This window comes from Rattus norvegicus, chromosome 10, assembly GCF_036323735.1.
Source record: "Rattus norvegicus strain BN/NHsdMcwi chromosome 10, GRCr8, whole genome shotgun sequence".
Classification (NCBI taxonomy): domain Eukaryota; kingdom Metazoa; phylum Chordata; class Mammalia; order Rodentia; family Muridae; genus Rattus; species Rattus norvegicus.
In genome coordinates this window covers 100,250,001-100,264,411 of record NC_086028.1, presented here as the reverse complement: position 1 = coordinate 100,264,411, position 14,411 = coordinate 100,250,001, and the positions used below count along the sequence as shown (strand labels likewise).

Here is a 14,411-nt window from a genome sequence, read left to right as displayed (position 1 = left end):
AGGGCAGGAACCCACCTCATGTTCCGACATACTGGCGGAGCACTGGATGCCTGTGTCCACTGGGTTCCGCTCCACATACAGTGCGGCCAGCTCAGGGTTGGGTGAGATGTCAATGTTCAGCTCAGCCTGGCGGTCAGAGAAGTTGCATTGCTTCCCAAACTCACTGCGCTTCTTCACGTACACGTAGACGATCTCCATGGCGGCGGCGGCGGCGGCGGCTGTGGCAGGATGGAGGAGAGCATGAAACTGGTGAGGGTCCCACCCAGATACTACTCATCTCCTCTGGTCCCACCAGAGGCACGGCCAGGTTAAGGGATCTCTCCAGAAGCTATACCTATGGGTTTTTGTTTTTGTTTCTTCAATTATCTACGAGCATTGGGGGGTGGGGGGTGGGGGGTGGGGGGTGACTGGAGAGATGGCTCAGCGGTTAGGCGCACTGGCTGCTCTTCCAGAGGACCTTGGGATTCCCATCCCCCACAGGGCAGCTCACAAGCATCTATGACTCCAGTTCCAGGACATCTGACCTCACCCTCTTCTGGCCTCCACGGGTACTGCACATACATAGAGCATAGACATACAGGATGCAGGCACCCCCCCCTACACACACACACACACACACACACACACACACACACACACACACACACACACTTACAAATAAAATCTTTAAAAAATAATCCCGGTTGGGGATTTAGCTCAGTGGTAGAGCGCTTGCCTAGGAAGCGCAAGGCCCTGGGTTCGGTCCCCAGCTCCGAAAAAAAAAAAAATAAAAAAAAAAAATAAAAAATAATCCCATTCAGCTCGGCACATGTCTGTGACCCCAGCACTCTGAAAGTGGAGACAGGAGAATCAGGAGTTTAAAATCATTCTAGGCTACACACCAAGTTAAAGGCCATTCTGGGCCACATGAGACCCTGTCTCAAAACACAAAACACAGAACATAAAACATAAAAGCAAAACAAACAAGCAAACAAACAAACAAACAACACACACTTAAAACCAAAAAAACCCTCATCTGAAACCAGCCCACACTTATCCTTCCAGCCCTTGGAAGACTGAAGCAGGAGGATTGCCATGAGTTTAACGCTATCCTATGCTTTGAAAACAGCTTGTGATATACAGTGAGACCTTGTCTAAAGTGGCCTGGAGAGGCAGCTCAGTGGCTAAGAGTGCTTGCTGCTCTTACAGAGGACCGGAGTTGGGTTCTCCAGTTGCTTGTAACTTTGTAACTCTAGCATCTGGCACCTCTTTCTGGCCTCTGTGAGCATGTGTGCCTATGCCATCCCCCCATCCGAGAGAGAGAGAGAGAGAGAGAGAGAGAGAGAGAGAGAGAGAGAGAGAGACCGCTAAATCTCCACAAACAACAAGAATCACTTAATGCATCCAAGTGCCGAGTGCGTGCTAAGTAGAAATTATACTGTTTGTTCTTGCTCTTACCCTCTGAGGCAGGCGAGGAAATCACCACTTTACTTGAAGAACATTCACTTGAAGTCATTTAAGTGACTTGCTGGACGTCACATAGCTGACAAGCAGACTAGCTGGGCTGCCTGGCTTCCAAACTCTTACCCACAAAATTACACACTTTCTACCAAATCAATACACTTACTGGAGGCAGGAAGCAATCTTGATGGTTAGGACTGCTGAACTAAATCCACCAGCACACTCAAGATTTAAGCCACGTGGGGCACAAATGACAGAGACCTGCATCTCTTAAAAGCCACCAAACCGCTCGCACAACCATTCAGAAGAAGGTTCATCCGTCCACGCCACTGGCTTCTTTAACACGTGGCACTGGAAACTCACTGGTTTATGCTACTTAGCCATGAGAATCAAGAATTGTGGCCAGCGAGATGGCTCGGCAGGTAAAGGTGCTTGTGGAACAGTCCTCACGACCTGAGTTCAAACCCCAGGACCCACTGGTTTGGAAAGGGGAGGACTGTCTCCAACAAGTTGTCCTCTAGCCTCTGGGTATGCCCAGTGTCTTGCACATCCTCTCTCTCTCTCTCTCTCTCTCTCTCTCTCTCTCTCTCTCTCTCTCTCTCGGTGTGGCAAGACCCTGGGATCATCAAAGTCCTAAGAATACCTACTGCCTCCCACCTAACACAAAGGGGCCTTGATCCTTCTGACCCCACACATTAGGAGACTGAGGACAGGACTCTGGTCACCTGGGAGATTGTACTATGGACTTCAACCTGAGCTACAACAGACCCAATGTGGTGACGAAGAGGTGGCTGGGAGGTTAAAAACGTGCACCCATTGCTCTTGCAGAGAGGGGTTTGGTTTCCAGCACCCACGTGGCAGCTCTCGACCGGCTGCAACTGTGGTTCCAGCGGATCCGATGTCATCTTCTGGCCTCTGAGGGTACCAGACACATAGGCAGGCAAAGCATTCGTACACACCAGATAAACATTTTAAGGATATTAAAACTTTTTTTCTTTTGGTTCTTTTTTCTTTTTTCCGGAGCTGGGGACCAAACCCAGGGCCTTGCGCTTCCTAGGCAAGCGCTCTACCACTGAGCTAAATCCCCAACCCCAAAACTTTTTTTAATTGAAAGATTGATCCCATTTTAAAGACAGACAGACAGACACACATACAGAGAGGGAAGAGAGGGAAGACAGACAATAGAACCCAAGTATGTACTGGACCCCATGGTGTCTATAATCTCAGCACTGAAGAAGCAGAGGCAGGAGGATCACTGCAAGTTCTAAGCCAGCCTAATCCACAGAATGAGTGTCAGATCAGTCAGGGATACACGGTGAAACCTAAATTAAAAAAAAAAAAGTTTTTTAAAACCAATCAACCAATCAATCAATAATCATCAATCAGCCAGTCAATCGGAACAAGCATTGAGTAATGAAGGCTCCTGATGCAAAGAGACGTATGATCGATGGGACTGGACTGAAAGCACAGGAGTAAACCTTCATGCTTATGGTCAGCTGATCTCTGACAAACCGTCAAGGGATGCCACAGGGAGGGACTGGTCTCTTCAGCAGGTGGTGCTGGGATGACTGGGCATCCCAAGAAAAGATTGTTAAGAGCCCTGTCCTATACCATATGTAACCCCCCCCAAAAAAACCCAAAAAACCAAAAAACAAAAAAACCCCAAACAACAAAAAACAAAAAAGAAAACAATAAAAGCATGCTTCCAAACATCCCCCAAAACAACCTGAACCATACTCTCAGAGAAGGTGGTTTGGAAAACCTCCCTTGTGGTTGGGAGACATGGCTCAGAGAGAAGAGGGGGTTGGCAAAGCAGCAGTCTGCCTAAGGGTGCCCCGGTGCCTTCCTTCTGTATGGACAGACTTGACGCCTTAAGGGAAAAGAATGCAAAGTCAACTAAATTCCCTGTCTTGCACCACAGACCCGGCAGCTAGATTCAGGCAATTAGGGGCTGTCTCTCCCCATCTCCAATTGCTGTGGTACAGCTGGCTCCCAACGACACAAGGACACTTAAGAGAATGAGAAAATTCCGGGAAGAAAACGCCAGCCTCTCCAGCCCCTATCAGATTCTAACAGCTCTGCTTTCTTACTTGGTGTTTCCCAAGGCCAAGCCCTCACGGAGAACGGAGGCATTGTCTTGTGTCTGGAGGCAGACAGAGGGGACATTTAAAGGCTAGCCTGGTGACAGGAAGACAGAACATTCAAAGACCCAGAACAGACTCTTTTCTCGCAAGCTAACAAGGTGCAAAAAGATAAATGGTAGGTCAGCCTAGAGTGTCACAGCAATCTTTCCCCTCTTTGGGAAGACAAGTGCCCCAGGGTGGGGCTTCCCCAAGGAGGGTCTGAGCCTTCTAGGGGATGGGTAGCAGTGGGAATCAGGCCTAGGAGTTTCAGGAGGACATTGTCCCTGTGGGAACCTAGAGTCCCAGAAGCATGCAGAATCATAACACACACGCACGCACGCACGCACGCACGCACACACACACACAGAGAGAGAGAGAGAGAGAGAGAGAGAGAGAGAGAGAGAGAGAGAGAGTGCTAAATGTGGACTATTAGAACCTTACTCATACCAGCCAGTGCTCTACCACTGAGCTACTCCCAGCCCCACTGAGTCTCAAATCCAGGGCCACAAAGAACGCCATACCCTGGTTGGAACACCAAGACATGCAATCATTTTCTCCATCCTGGCCCCAAAAGAAAAACAAGACTTGCCTCATGTGAGAATAATGTGTAAAGTCGTTCGTTCCTAGAGGGAACCCTTTGTGGTTGTACAGAAAGCTTGGCACTCAGCAGGGTGGAGAGGCCAGGAAATAGCAGGAAACAGGGGTGTCAGTGTGGGAAGGGGGCCAGGAGGAGGGCCAGCCTTTGTCCCTTGGGTCAGCCCATCTGTGTGCCTGGGGTTGAGGAGCCATGCTTGAGGGAGGAACACAGAGGGAGGGCTGCTGTGTTTTTCCCATGTCTCAGTGAACCTTCTGGACAAGGTTAGGAAAATGTCCTCCTGACCCTAAGGTAGATAAAAGGCTGACTTCTAGACCGGGGTGTGTGTGTGTGTGTGTGTGTGTGTGTGTGTGTGTGTGTGTACACGCGCGCTCACGCACAAGTGCAGGTGGGGTGGAAGCTAGAACTGTAAGATGCCCTGGAGCTGGAGTCACCTGATGTGGTTACTGGAAACCAAGCTCCCGGTCCTCTGCAGAGTAGTACTAACTCTTAAAACTGCTGAGCTGTCCCTCCAGCTCCCTTCTCTTAGTCTTTGAGACAGGCTCTCACTCTGAGTCCAGCAGGCCTAGAGCGCACTGAGTAGTCTATGTTGGTCTCTTGGCAAACCTCCTGCATCAACTTCCCGAGTACAGGATTTACCAGCCTGTCCCTTTCCCTCTCCCTACTCTTAACTGAAAGCTCTTTTCTTTCTTTCTTTCTTTCTTTCTTTCTTTCTTTCTTTCTTTCTTTCTTTCTTTCTTTCTTTTTTTTTTTTCCGGAGCTGGGGACCGAACCCAGGGCCTTACGCTCGCTCCCTAGGCAAGCGCTCTACCACTGAGCTAAATCCCCAACCCCTGAATGCTCTTTTCTTAACAGCCCATTCTTCCCGGGATTGAACTTCTGCTCCATTCACCTGAAAGCCTGAAAGAGGTTCGGCCCACTCCGAGTCACAGCCCGGGTTAGGATCTAGTAGGGTAGTGGTGCAGAAGACAAGGTGGTTAGGGGTTGAGGAGGTCCTGGAGCTTGAAGAATATTCCGGGCAGCGAGGATTAATGCAGCGGGGAGAGCGCCAGTCCTGAGTCCAGCATCTGACAGTTCTGGATTTCTTGCACTGTTGGTGATTATAACTCTCGAGGGCTCTTTCCTCCTTTCGCCAGCTCTTTTTTTCGGGCTTGGACGTCCTCCAGGACGCCCGCCCCTTATCCTAACTCAGCTTCTCCTGCTACACTGCTCAGGGGAAGCGCCCAAGGCCGATCCCGGCTCCAGAGCAGCTCAAACGGCCGGGAGCTGCGGAGTTTACCGGTTGCCTAGCAACCCTGGCTGGGCCGAGACGCCGGCCGCTCGGGTGGCGATCTGGAGCACGTGACACTGGTTCCTCTAGTCGGAAGCACCCCCTTCTCTCCTCCCTTCTCTGGAGAAGGTCTGCGGAAGAGGTGAAGGAAAGTTAACCAAATCTTTGCCAAAATGCTTGCCCAAGTCTACATCAGGCAAAGTTCCCTGAAAACGCAAGCTAAGTGACCAGAGCGTGGGAAGCCTCGCTCCTGGATCAGAGAAAGCCTACTCAGTTCAGTTCTGATCTTGTCTGATTTGTCACTGTTTGCCACAATGTCCGGGTCTCTTCTGCTACTTTATCCCCTGCACCACCACTCTTCTGAATTCATCTCCGGAATGGAAATTCCTTGAGGGTCAGGCTGAATGTATGCACGGTTTAGCTATGTGTTTGTCACGTTGTAAATATGGTTTCATTGCATGAATGAATGAACCGACGGACGCATGAATGACACAAAGAGAGATGTGTTTCTCATGAGCTTGAGGCAAGGAAGTGAGAAAACTGTAGGAGGGATTGATGGATGGCTGTGTAGAAGGCACTTGTTGCACAAGCCTGACAACCTGAGTTCAAATCACGGAACCCACATAAAAGTGGAAAAAAATAATGGACTTCAAAATAGTGGAAAACAAAGTTGTCCTCTGAGCTCCTACATGTGTCATGTAGCACACCCATAATAATAATAATAATAATAATAATAATAATAATAATAATAATAAATAATGTAAAAAGAATTAAGGAAGAGGTGTAGTCCTATATCTAGGACTGGTGAGATGGCTCAGTGGGAAAAGGGGTCTGCATCACTTCTATGACCTGGAGTTGAGCCCCAGACACACATGGTGAAAGAACTGAATTTCCCAAGTTGTCCTTATTAGCATCCTGTCTAAGCTCCGCCCCACAGTTACTTGGCAACAGGTAACCAACACTATAAAAGGGGCTGCTTTCCCACCTCTTGCTCTCTTGTTCTTGTTCTTGCCTTACCTTCCCCCACTCCCTGTCCCCTCTCATCCCCTCCATGTGTTCATGGCCAGCCTCTAATTCTCTTCTCTTCTCTTCTCTTCTCTTCTCTTCTCTTCTCTTCTCTTCTCTTCTCTTCTCTTCTCTTCCCTTCCCTTCCCTTCCCTTCCCTTCCCTTCTTTCCTTCCCTTCCCTTCCCCTTCCCTCTCCCCCTCTACCTTTCTCTGCCTCTACTACCCTTTTCACTACTCTCCCATGCCCCGAATAAACTCTATTCTATAGTATACTGTCGTGTGGCTGGTTCCTCAGGGAGAAGAGATGCCTCACATGGGTTTTCCCCACCCCTCATCACACCTTCATAGAACATATCCCCCCTCTCTTTATCTTTTTATAAACACATCAGTCCTCTGACCTCCATACTTGTGCTATGTATGACATACACACACAAACACAGACACACATACATACACACACATATAATATGATTTTTTAAAGAGAAAACTACAGAATCACATATGCTTTTCCAGAGGGAACTCTTAAGAGTGTTTGGAGCTGCCCCCCCCCGCACCCCCTCCTCCAGGGTGGTTCTTTTTTTTTTTCTTTTTTTCAGAGCTGGGGAAGGAACCCAGGGCCTTGTGCTTGCTAGGCAAGCGCTCTACCACTGAGCTAAATCCCCAACCCCAAGGGTGGTTCTTTATCATGCAGTTTTAGCAAGTCACTCTCTTCTCCCCATCCCCAGTGAGGTTTGAATGAGATTACCCCATAGCTCATATATTTGTATGCTTAGTTCCCAGCTGGACAAGCTTTCTGGGAAAGATTAGAAGGCCCAGCCTTGTTGGAGGATGCATGTCACTGGGAGTGGGCTTGGAGGCTTTAAAAGCTCACACTAGGTCCAGTGTTTCTCTCTTCTCCTGTGAATCAGAATGTAGCTCTCAGCTACTTTTCCAGCACTGTGCCTGCCCACGTGTCACCACATTTCCCTCCATGATGATGATGGACTAACCCTCTGAACTATAAGCAAGCTCACAATTGAAAGTTTTCTTGTATGAGAGTTGCCTTGGTTTCGGTGTCTCTTCACATTAATCGAATAGAGTCTTCTTTGTGTCTGATAGGCTGGAGTTCTACCACTGAACTACATCCCAGCCCTGTTTTCCATTTCTGAGACTTAACTTTCTCCATCCTCACAGTAGAATGGCAGTTCTTCAGGATAATGGGGGAGAATATGCAATCAGACACAGAAGCTAATCCAGCCCATTGTGAGGCCCCACCAGCACTGTGCTTGTCCCTACAGGCTCCAGAGAAGAGAGGGGAACCCCAGGGCAGGCGTGGGCACTGGAGATTTGGATAGAGTCAGGCAAAGAATGACTCACCATGATGTGGGATTTGGAGCTGGAACTGGGCCCTAGGAAATGGTTTTGAGATGCAGGGGAAGGAGTGGGGAGTGACTCCTAGAGTCGGGGTGGGGCCACGTGTCTGTCTGGGGTTGCAAGCTGCGGGACTCTCCGGTGACACATGGGTGGGGAAAGCGAGGAATGTGTGTGTGAGCATGTATTATGTGTGCAGGTGAAAAAAGAGAAGTGGGATTTGGAGAGGAAGCTGCCGTCATTTTTATTATGACAAGGATTTTATCCCTGGCTTCCTACCCCACCCCATCCCCCTTCACTCAGACCACCACTGGCTCCTTTACCCACTCACTGGCTTTTAGCTCTTCTGCTCCTGTTGTCAGGTTCAGCTCAGCCGCCCTGGGAGGCCAGCATGAAGTCATATAACTAGGAGCATTCAGAAGGTCCTAGTTTGGTCCCCCCCGCCCCCAGTTTCTCAGATTTCAGACAGGGAGGGTCTCACGTAGCTCAGGCTAACTTTGAACTTCTGACCTTTTGAACTAGTGATTTCTTTTATTAATGCTAACCAATAGTACAGGGTAAGGGTTTTTCTTATGGTGTTCGCATACATTCATAGAATGTGCTCGGATCATACCTATTCCCCGTCACCCGCCGCTTTCATGTTTTTACTTTGGCTGCTGTCAGTTTGGTTTTCGTTTTTCTGACTTTGAAATCGAGGGAAAACTGATACCCAAGTCTCTGAAGCGGGAGCAAGAGAATCTGACGTTCAAGGCCAGCCTTGGCTTATAAACTAAGTTAGAGGCCAGCGTGGCCTACATGACACCATCTCAAAACAAACAAACAGAACTAGACCAGGCTGGGTACCTTTAGATCCCATCACTCCTGAGGTAGAGGCAGACAGACCTCTGACTTCCAGGCCAACCTGGTCTATCTGGTGAATTCCAGGTTAGTTTCAATAGTGAAACCTTGTCTCAAAGGAAAACCCAAACCATCAAAACCAGCAAAAGCACCAAACACAAGTTTCTCTCTCTCTTTCTGCTCCCCCTCTCTATCTCTCTCCCCCCTTTCTTCTCTCTCTCTCTCTCTCTCTCTCTCTCTCTCTCTCTCACACACACACACACACACACACACACACACACACACACACACACACACTCACTCACACAAAACAGACTAAACAGGAAGTACAAGACCATGGGAGTCTTGCCCACAAACACTAACCGGTATCCAAGCAATAGGAGCTGTTACATGGTAATTTGTAAACTCCATCCCAAGACCATGACCACGACTGCTATGTTCGAACTCAGCCAAATTAATGGGGGCCATCAAATACTTAGGCTTTGTGTGTTAGGAGGCACAAATCAAAGCTTTCATGGGGACTGGTAAGGACAGTTCTTATCTGAGTGTATTATTGGTCAGTCAACATGACAGGCCTCTCGAGTCACTGTATGAGTGACTAAGAGGTGGTGCTGAACTGGGAGTGTAGCTCAGTGGTAGAGTAGCCACCCAGCATGAGCAAGGCCCTGGTTCAGTCTGAAGCATTGGGGCCTGCGGGAGTCGAGTGAGGCAGAGGTGAATCAGGCCTCTCAGAGTCACCTTCCCTATTTTATTTTTTAATAAGAGAACTAGAATTATGTTTATCTTTTGTGTATGGGTGTACTGGTTGCATTTGCATTCAGTACCCAGGGAAGCCGGAAGGGAACATCTGGATCTTGGATCTCTAGGGACTAGAGTTACAGACCTTTGTGATCTCCCTTGTGGGTGCTGAGAATTAACCCCAGGGACCTCTGGAAGGTCAGCCAGTGCTCTCAACCACAGAGCCATCGCTCTAGTCTTCACCTTCCTGCTTCTTCTAGACCTTTTGTAACTTGGGTTTCATCTAGTTTGCAGAGACCGTAAAAGTCCCACAGCCCACGTCACCTCCGTCACCTCCGTGCTGAGCTGCAGTTTTCTCTGAAAAAATCAACCCAATTATGGGAGTTCCCACACTGTTCTTACTCATCTCCCTAAGGTTGTGGGTTCCCTAAGGGCAGGCAGAGCCCAGGAAAAGCCACAAGAGCACCGCCCTCTTCTGAGCCCGTGAGGTCATCTGCGTAAGCTTCGCCTTTGGAGCACTCCCAAGGGATACAGCCGCTCACCCAGGAGTTCCATGGCTTTCCGGAAGCTCAGCTTCACAGGGCCGTGAACAGCCACTCAGCTTGTGGAGAAGCACCAGAGCTGGTGTGGCTGAGCCAGCAGGGACTGGGGGTGGGGTGGGGAGTGAGGGCTGCCCCAGAGTCATCGTGTTCAGGCATCCCTGCCACAAGCAGCAGCCTATAAAGGAAGGTACTGAGGGATACGGCACGCATGCACGAACCCATAAATGGCTGGGCACCTCCCACCTGACCTTTGCGCTACCCCATGCTCACCCACAGGCACTCAGCTCAGGGCCTGGGTCTCTGTGTGAAACACCCCCATGCTCTCCTCACACCAGCCGGGCCCTGACCCTTGATGCACCCGTTAGTGTATAAAACAAATGGTCTTATAGATTTCTTCTGAGGGTGAATAAAAAAATTAACATCCGTTCCGGGCAGGATGGGAGGCTCCTGGTGAACGCTTAATAAAGGCCACTTATTATTAGCAGTCTGATGAGAAATGAATGACCTTCAGAAGGAACTTTGGGAAAAGCCCAGAGAAGAAATGGGGTCTAGCCTGGGTTCCATGAGAGGAGCTCCAGGCAGAGGTGAGGAAGGGCTCGGTGGATCAGAGCTTTTACCATACAAGCATGGGGGGCTAAGTTCAAATGCCCAGAACACACATAAAAAGCTGGTATGACCGGCTCATCCTGCAACCTTAGTGCTTCAGAGGGGGTGACTGGATTATTTCTGAGGGTTGCTGGCTGCAGCCTAGTGAGAAACCCCATCTCAGGGGAGTAAGGCAGAGGGATTGGTAGAGCTGAAGGGCCAATGTCCTTTGTCCTCTGGCCTATGTGCATAACACACACACATACACACAAACACATACACACACACACACACACACACACACACACACACACAATCACCACCACCAATAAACAAAAGCAAAATAGGTAAAGGTCACAAGTACCTGTGACCTGAGACATTTCACTCAGAGCTTCCTTTTTTTAAAAAAAAGATTTATGTATTTGTGTATTTATTTAATGTACATAAGTATTGTCGCTGTCTTCAGACACAACAGAAGAGGGCATCGGATCCCATTACAGATGGTTGCTGTAAAACCCACCACGTGGTTGCTGGGATTTGAACTCAGATCCTCTGGAAGAGCAGTCAGTGCTCTTAACTGCTGAACCATCTCTCCAGCCCAATAGCTCCCTCCTTTAAAAAAGATTTTATAGCCAGGTATGATAAGACCTTTACTCTTTAGTCTTAGCATTAAGAAGGCAGGGGTTACAGAGGCTAGCCTGGTCTACAGAGAGTTCCAAGACAGTCGGGGCTGTCTGTCTCAAACAAAACAAAATTAAAACAATTCTTTAAAAAACCCATATTTTATGCTGAGCCTGGTGGCTTTTAGTCCCGGCACTTGGAATATAGAGGCAGGCAGATCTCAATGAGTCCTAGGCTAGCCTGGTCTACCCACTGAGTTCCAGATCAACCAAGGCCACATAACGAGACCTGCATTTTCCTTTGTGTATGTTCATCGCATATGGTACCCAGAAGAGGTATTGAAGTGTCAGATGCTTGCGAGCCATCATGCAAGGGCTGGGAACCGAACTCAGGTCTTCAGCAAAAGCCATTAAGTGCTCTTGATTACTGAGCCATCTCTACAGCTCCAAGGTTTGCTTTTTAGTTTCTACATATGTCTCTCTGTGCGTATGTCATGCACATGAGGTTGTCCTCAAAGACCAGAAGGACAGTTGCATTCCTGGAGATGGAGCTACAGGTGATTATGAAGTGCTCGGGTGCTGGGAACAAAACGCAGGCCCTCTGGGAGAGCAGGGAGTGCTTACCTGCTGAGCCATCTCTCCATCCGCCTCATAACACCTAGCTCATTTCTCACTGAACTCTAACACTGCTTTTGGAGGAGTCTCTTGTAATCCCTCCCTCTGAGACCTCCATGGAAGGGACGTACACCATTGCTAGCCCTCAGAGTAGCAAGTTAAATGACTCAATCAACTGCACATCTTAAGGGAAGTGGTTTATTTCTTGGCTCAGGTGAGAGCAAACATGTATCAAGCAGAGGCTTGCCCACCTGACTCTTGTGGAACCCGGAGGAGTTTTAGTTTATTGTACATGCATTAAAAAGTCTTTCAGCTGCTGCAGAGGAAACGTCAGAAGCAAGGCCTGAGGCCGGAGCTCCGAGTCTGCACGGGACACAGGCGTACACAGGTAGCTCACAGTATGCACAGGTTAATATGAGACACAGTGACACCGGTGGCTTGGCTTGGCTGGCAGCTGCCAGTACGATGACAATGTGGCTCTTCTGAAATGGAGGCAGCCCTGTCCCGCGCCATCAGCCGGGCCTTGCTTGGCTGTACAAGGCTTCGGTGTGTAGTGTGCTCTGGGTTGGTCGGAGGTTGGAAGCACCAAAGACCCTTAACCTGGTCCCTCGGCAGGCGGGACAGGGGTCATTATTTTTCTCCTGGCCAGAAATGGCTGTTCCTCAGAATAGATAAAGTTCCTTAGCCTTAGTTATCATGCCTTTCCCTTTACAAGGCCCCAGACATCCTTATCTAGTCATGTGGCATAGAATACCTTACCAATATTTTATTTTATTAAAAAAAAAAAAAAAACAAAGAACCAGGACTCGGCACCATGGCGCACACCTTTAGTCCTGGCACTCTCAAAGCAGAGGCAGGTGGATCTCTGAGTTTGAGGTTAGCCTGGTCTACAGAGTGAATGCCAGGACAAGCCAGGGCTACACAGAGAAAACCTACCTCAAAAAAAAAAAAAATCAAATCACATCTGCTCCTGGCCTGGTGTGGTGTCATAGCACATGCCGTAAGCCCAGTACTCTGGAGGCAGAGGCAGGTAGATCTCTGTGAGTTCTAAGCCAGGGCCAGTCAGGGTATATGAGACCATAGCAAAAAGAACCCCTCCCCCCAAAAAAAACCCCACAACCCACTCCTCAGCCTCTCCTCCAGATCTGTAAGACGGCTTGTGTGAGACCACAGTTTAGCATCAGGCATAAATAAAACCGGAGCCTGAGTCTATTGCAAGAACGGACCATGCCTGTGAGGGGGGCGTGAGTCTTTGGATCATGAACACATTTTAAAACACTGGGGACAAGAGCTGAGTTGCTTTCAAAGCGTCTGTTCATACCTGAGACTGTCCCCACCTGCAGCTGACACCTGGTTCGGAACAGAGGTGGCTGGTGGAGGTTAGAGAACATGGCGGGCTTTCTCCCATCCCACACGTCTGCCCAAGGCTGCCAGACTGCAGTGCCCAGCTTGAAGCCACCAATCCCCTCTGGAGAGTTCTCTTGATGCTGTCCTTCTGGGGTCTAGGCAGAGTCCCCTGTGGTCCCAGAATGTGGATCCAGGACCAGGTGTTCTCCTAAAACACCTCCGATTGCCACCTTCCTAAAAACTGAGGACAAAGTAACCGGAAGGTATAGCTCGGACTTAGCGCCACGCTAACAAGAGGCAGGAGCCCGGTGGTAGGACTTTGAAAGAAAGGGGCTCTCGGGCTGGTGGTCTCCTCCTCACCGCCATTTGTCATCTGCTGAGGGTGGGACTTAAGGTGGGCTGAACCGGGCAGCTGTCTCAGGGACGACAGCCGAATCCTGGGGAGTTAAGGCCGGAGAGGCTGGTCTAGTCACAGGCCTCGTATCCACCTGAGGCTTTGGTCAGGAATCCCAGCTGTGTCTCTGCAGACACGGGAGCCTGTTCCTGTCCAGGGACCTTCAGTTTCTATTCCAGAAACACAGCTGGGTTTCTGCATCCGCTGAAAACCAAGCTGGCAGGAGAGGCAGGTACCCTGGAAGCTCCTAGGATGGGAACTCGTAGTGTCTCAGGTGTTCATCCGCCACGGACATGTAGGTGGCTCTCATGCTGGGAGAGTACTGTGAGGAGAGAGGAGGGGCAGTCACAAGAGGGCACAGCTTGCTACCTGGTCACCCTGACATTATACAGCCCGCTTTCCCCTCTGTGTATGCTGGATACACACCCATGAATTCAACCAACTTTGTATCAAAGCTACTGTAAACAAAAAAATAATGCCTGTATTGAGTATTATGTTTTTTGTTTTTGTCCATTGTTTCTGTTTCTTAATTATTTAGACAGGGCCTTACTTTGTAGTCTATTATGTTCTCTTTTTTGTTTTCGTCCATTGTTTCTGTTTCTTAATTGTTTAGACAGGGTCTTGTTACATTACATCAGTTACTGTAAGTAACCCCTACCGAGATCCTGAACATATGGGAGGATATGTGCGGGTTACAGGAAAAACAGCCCAACCGTTGTTGGGCTGGAGCAGCCTCAGAGTTTGGTACCCTTGGGATCCTGGAGCCAGTCCTCTGTGAACAATGGGGTAACAACTGTACTAGCAGAGTTCTGGAAACTTCTCAGAGGATGACAAGCTGGCCAGGCAGGGCAGCCAGACAGTGATTTAATCACAAGTCATCGTGCAGCTCAGGTTGGGGGAGGGAGGTACCAGTGTGGCTTGAGGACCTTCTTGTCCACTGATGCCTGG

The 14,411-nt window shown here is 49.2% G+C and overlaps 2 protein-coding genes across 2 annotated transcripts in view; both read right to left on the bottom strand.

Annotated features, from left to right (window-relative positions):
* Positions 1-5,390, bottom strand: part of Dnai2 (dynein, axonemal, intermediate chain 2) — a 33,406-nt gene extending 28,016 nt beyond the window's left edge. The window contains exons 1-2 of the mRNA NM_001007726.1: positions 5,051-5,390; positions 16-218 (exon numbers count right to left, since the gene is read on the bottom strand). Coding sequence (NP_001007727.1) covers positions 16-198 — 183 coding nt within the window. The 5' untranslated portion in view covers positions 199-218; positions 5,051-5,390. The remainder of the gene's footprint in view (positions 1-15; positions 219-5,050) is intronic.
* A 6,516-nt stretch (positions 5,391-11,906) lies between these two features.
* The window catches only part of Ttyh2 (tweety family member 2), a 44,377-nt gene continuing 41,872 nt past the window's right edge, over positions 11,907-14,411 (bottom strand). The window contains exon 14 of the mRNA NM_001398604.1: positions 11,907-13,785. Within this exon, the coding sequence (NP_001385533.1) occupies positions 13,711-13,785 (75 nt within the window). The 3' untranslated portion in view covers positions 11,907-13,710. The remainder of the gene's footprint in view (positions 13,786-14,411) is intronic.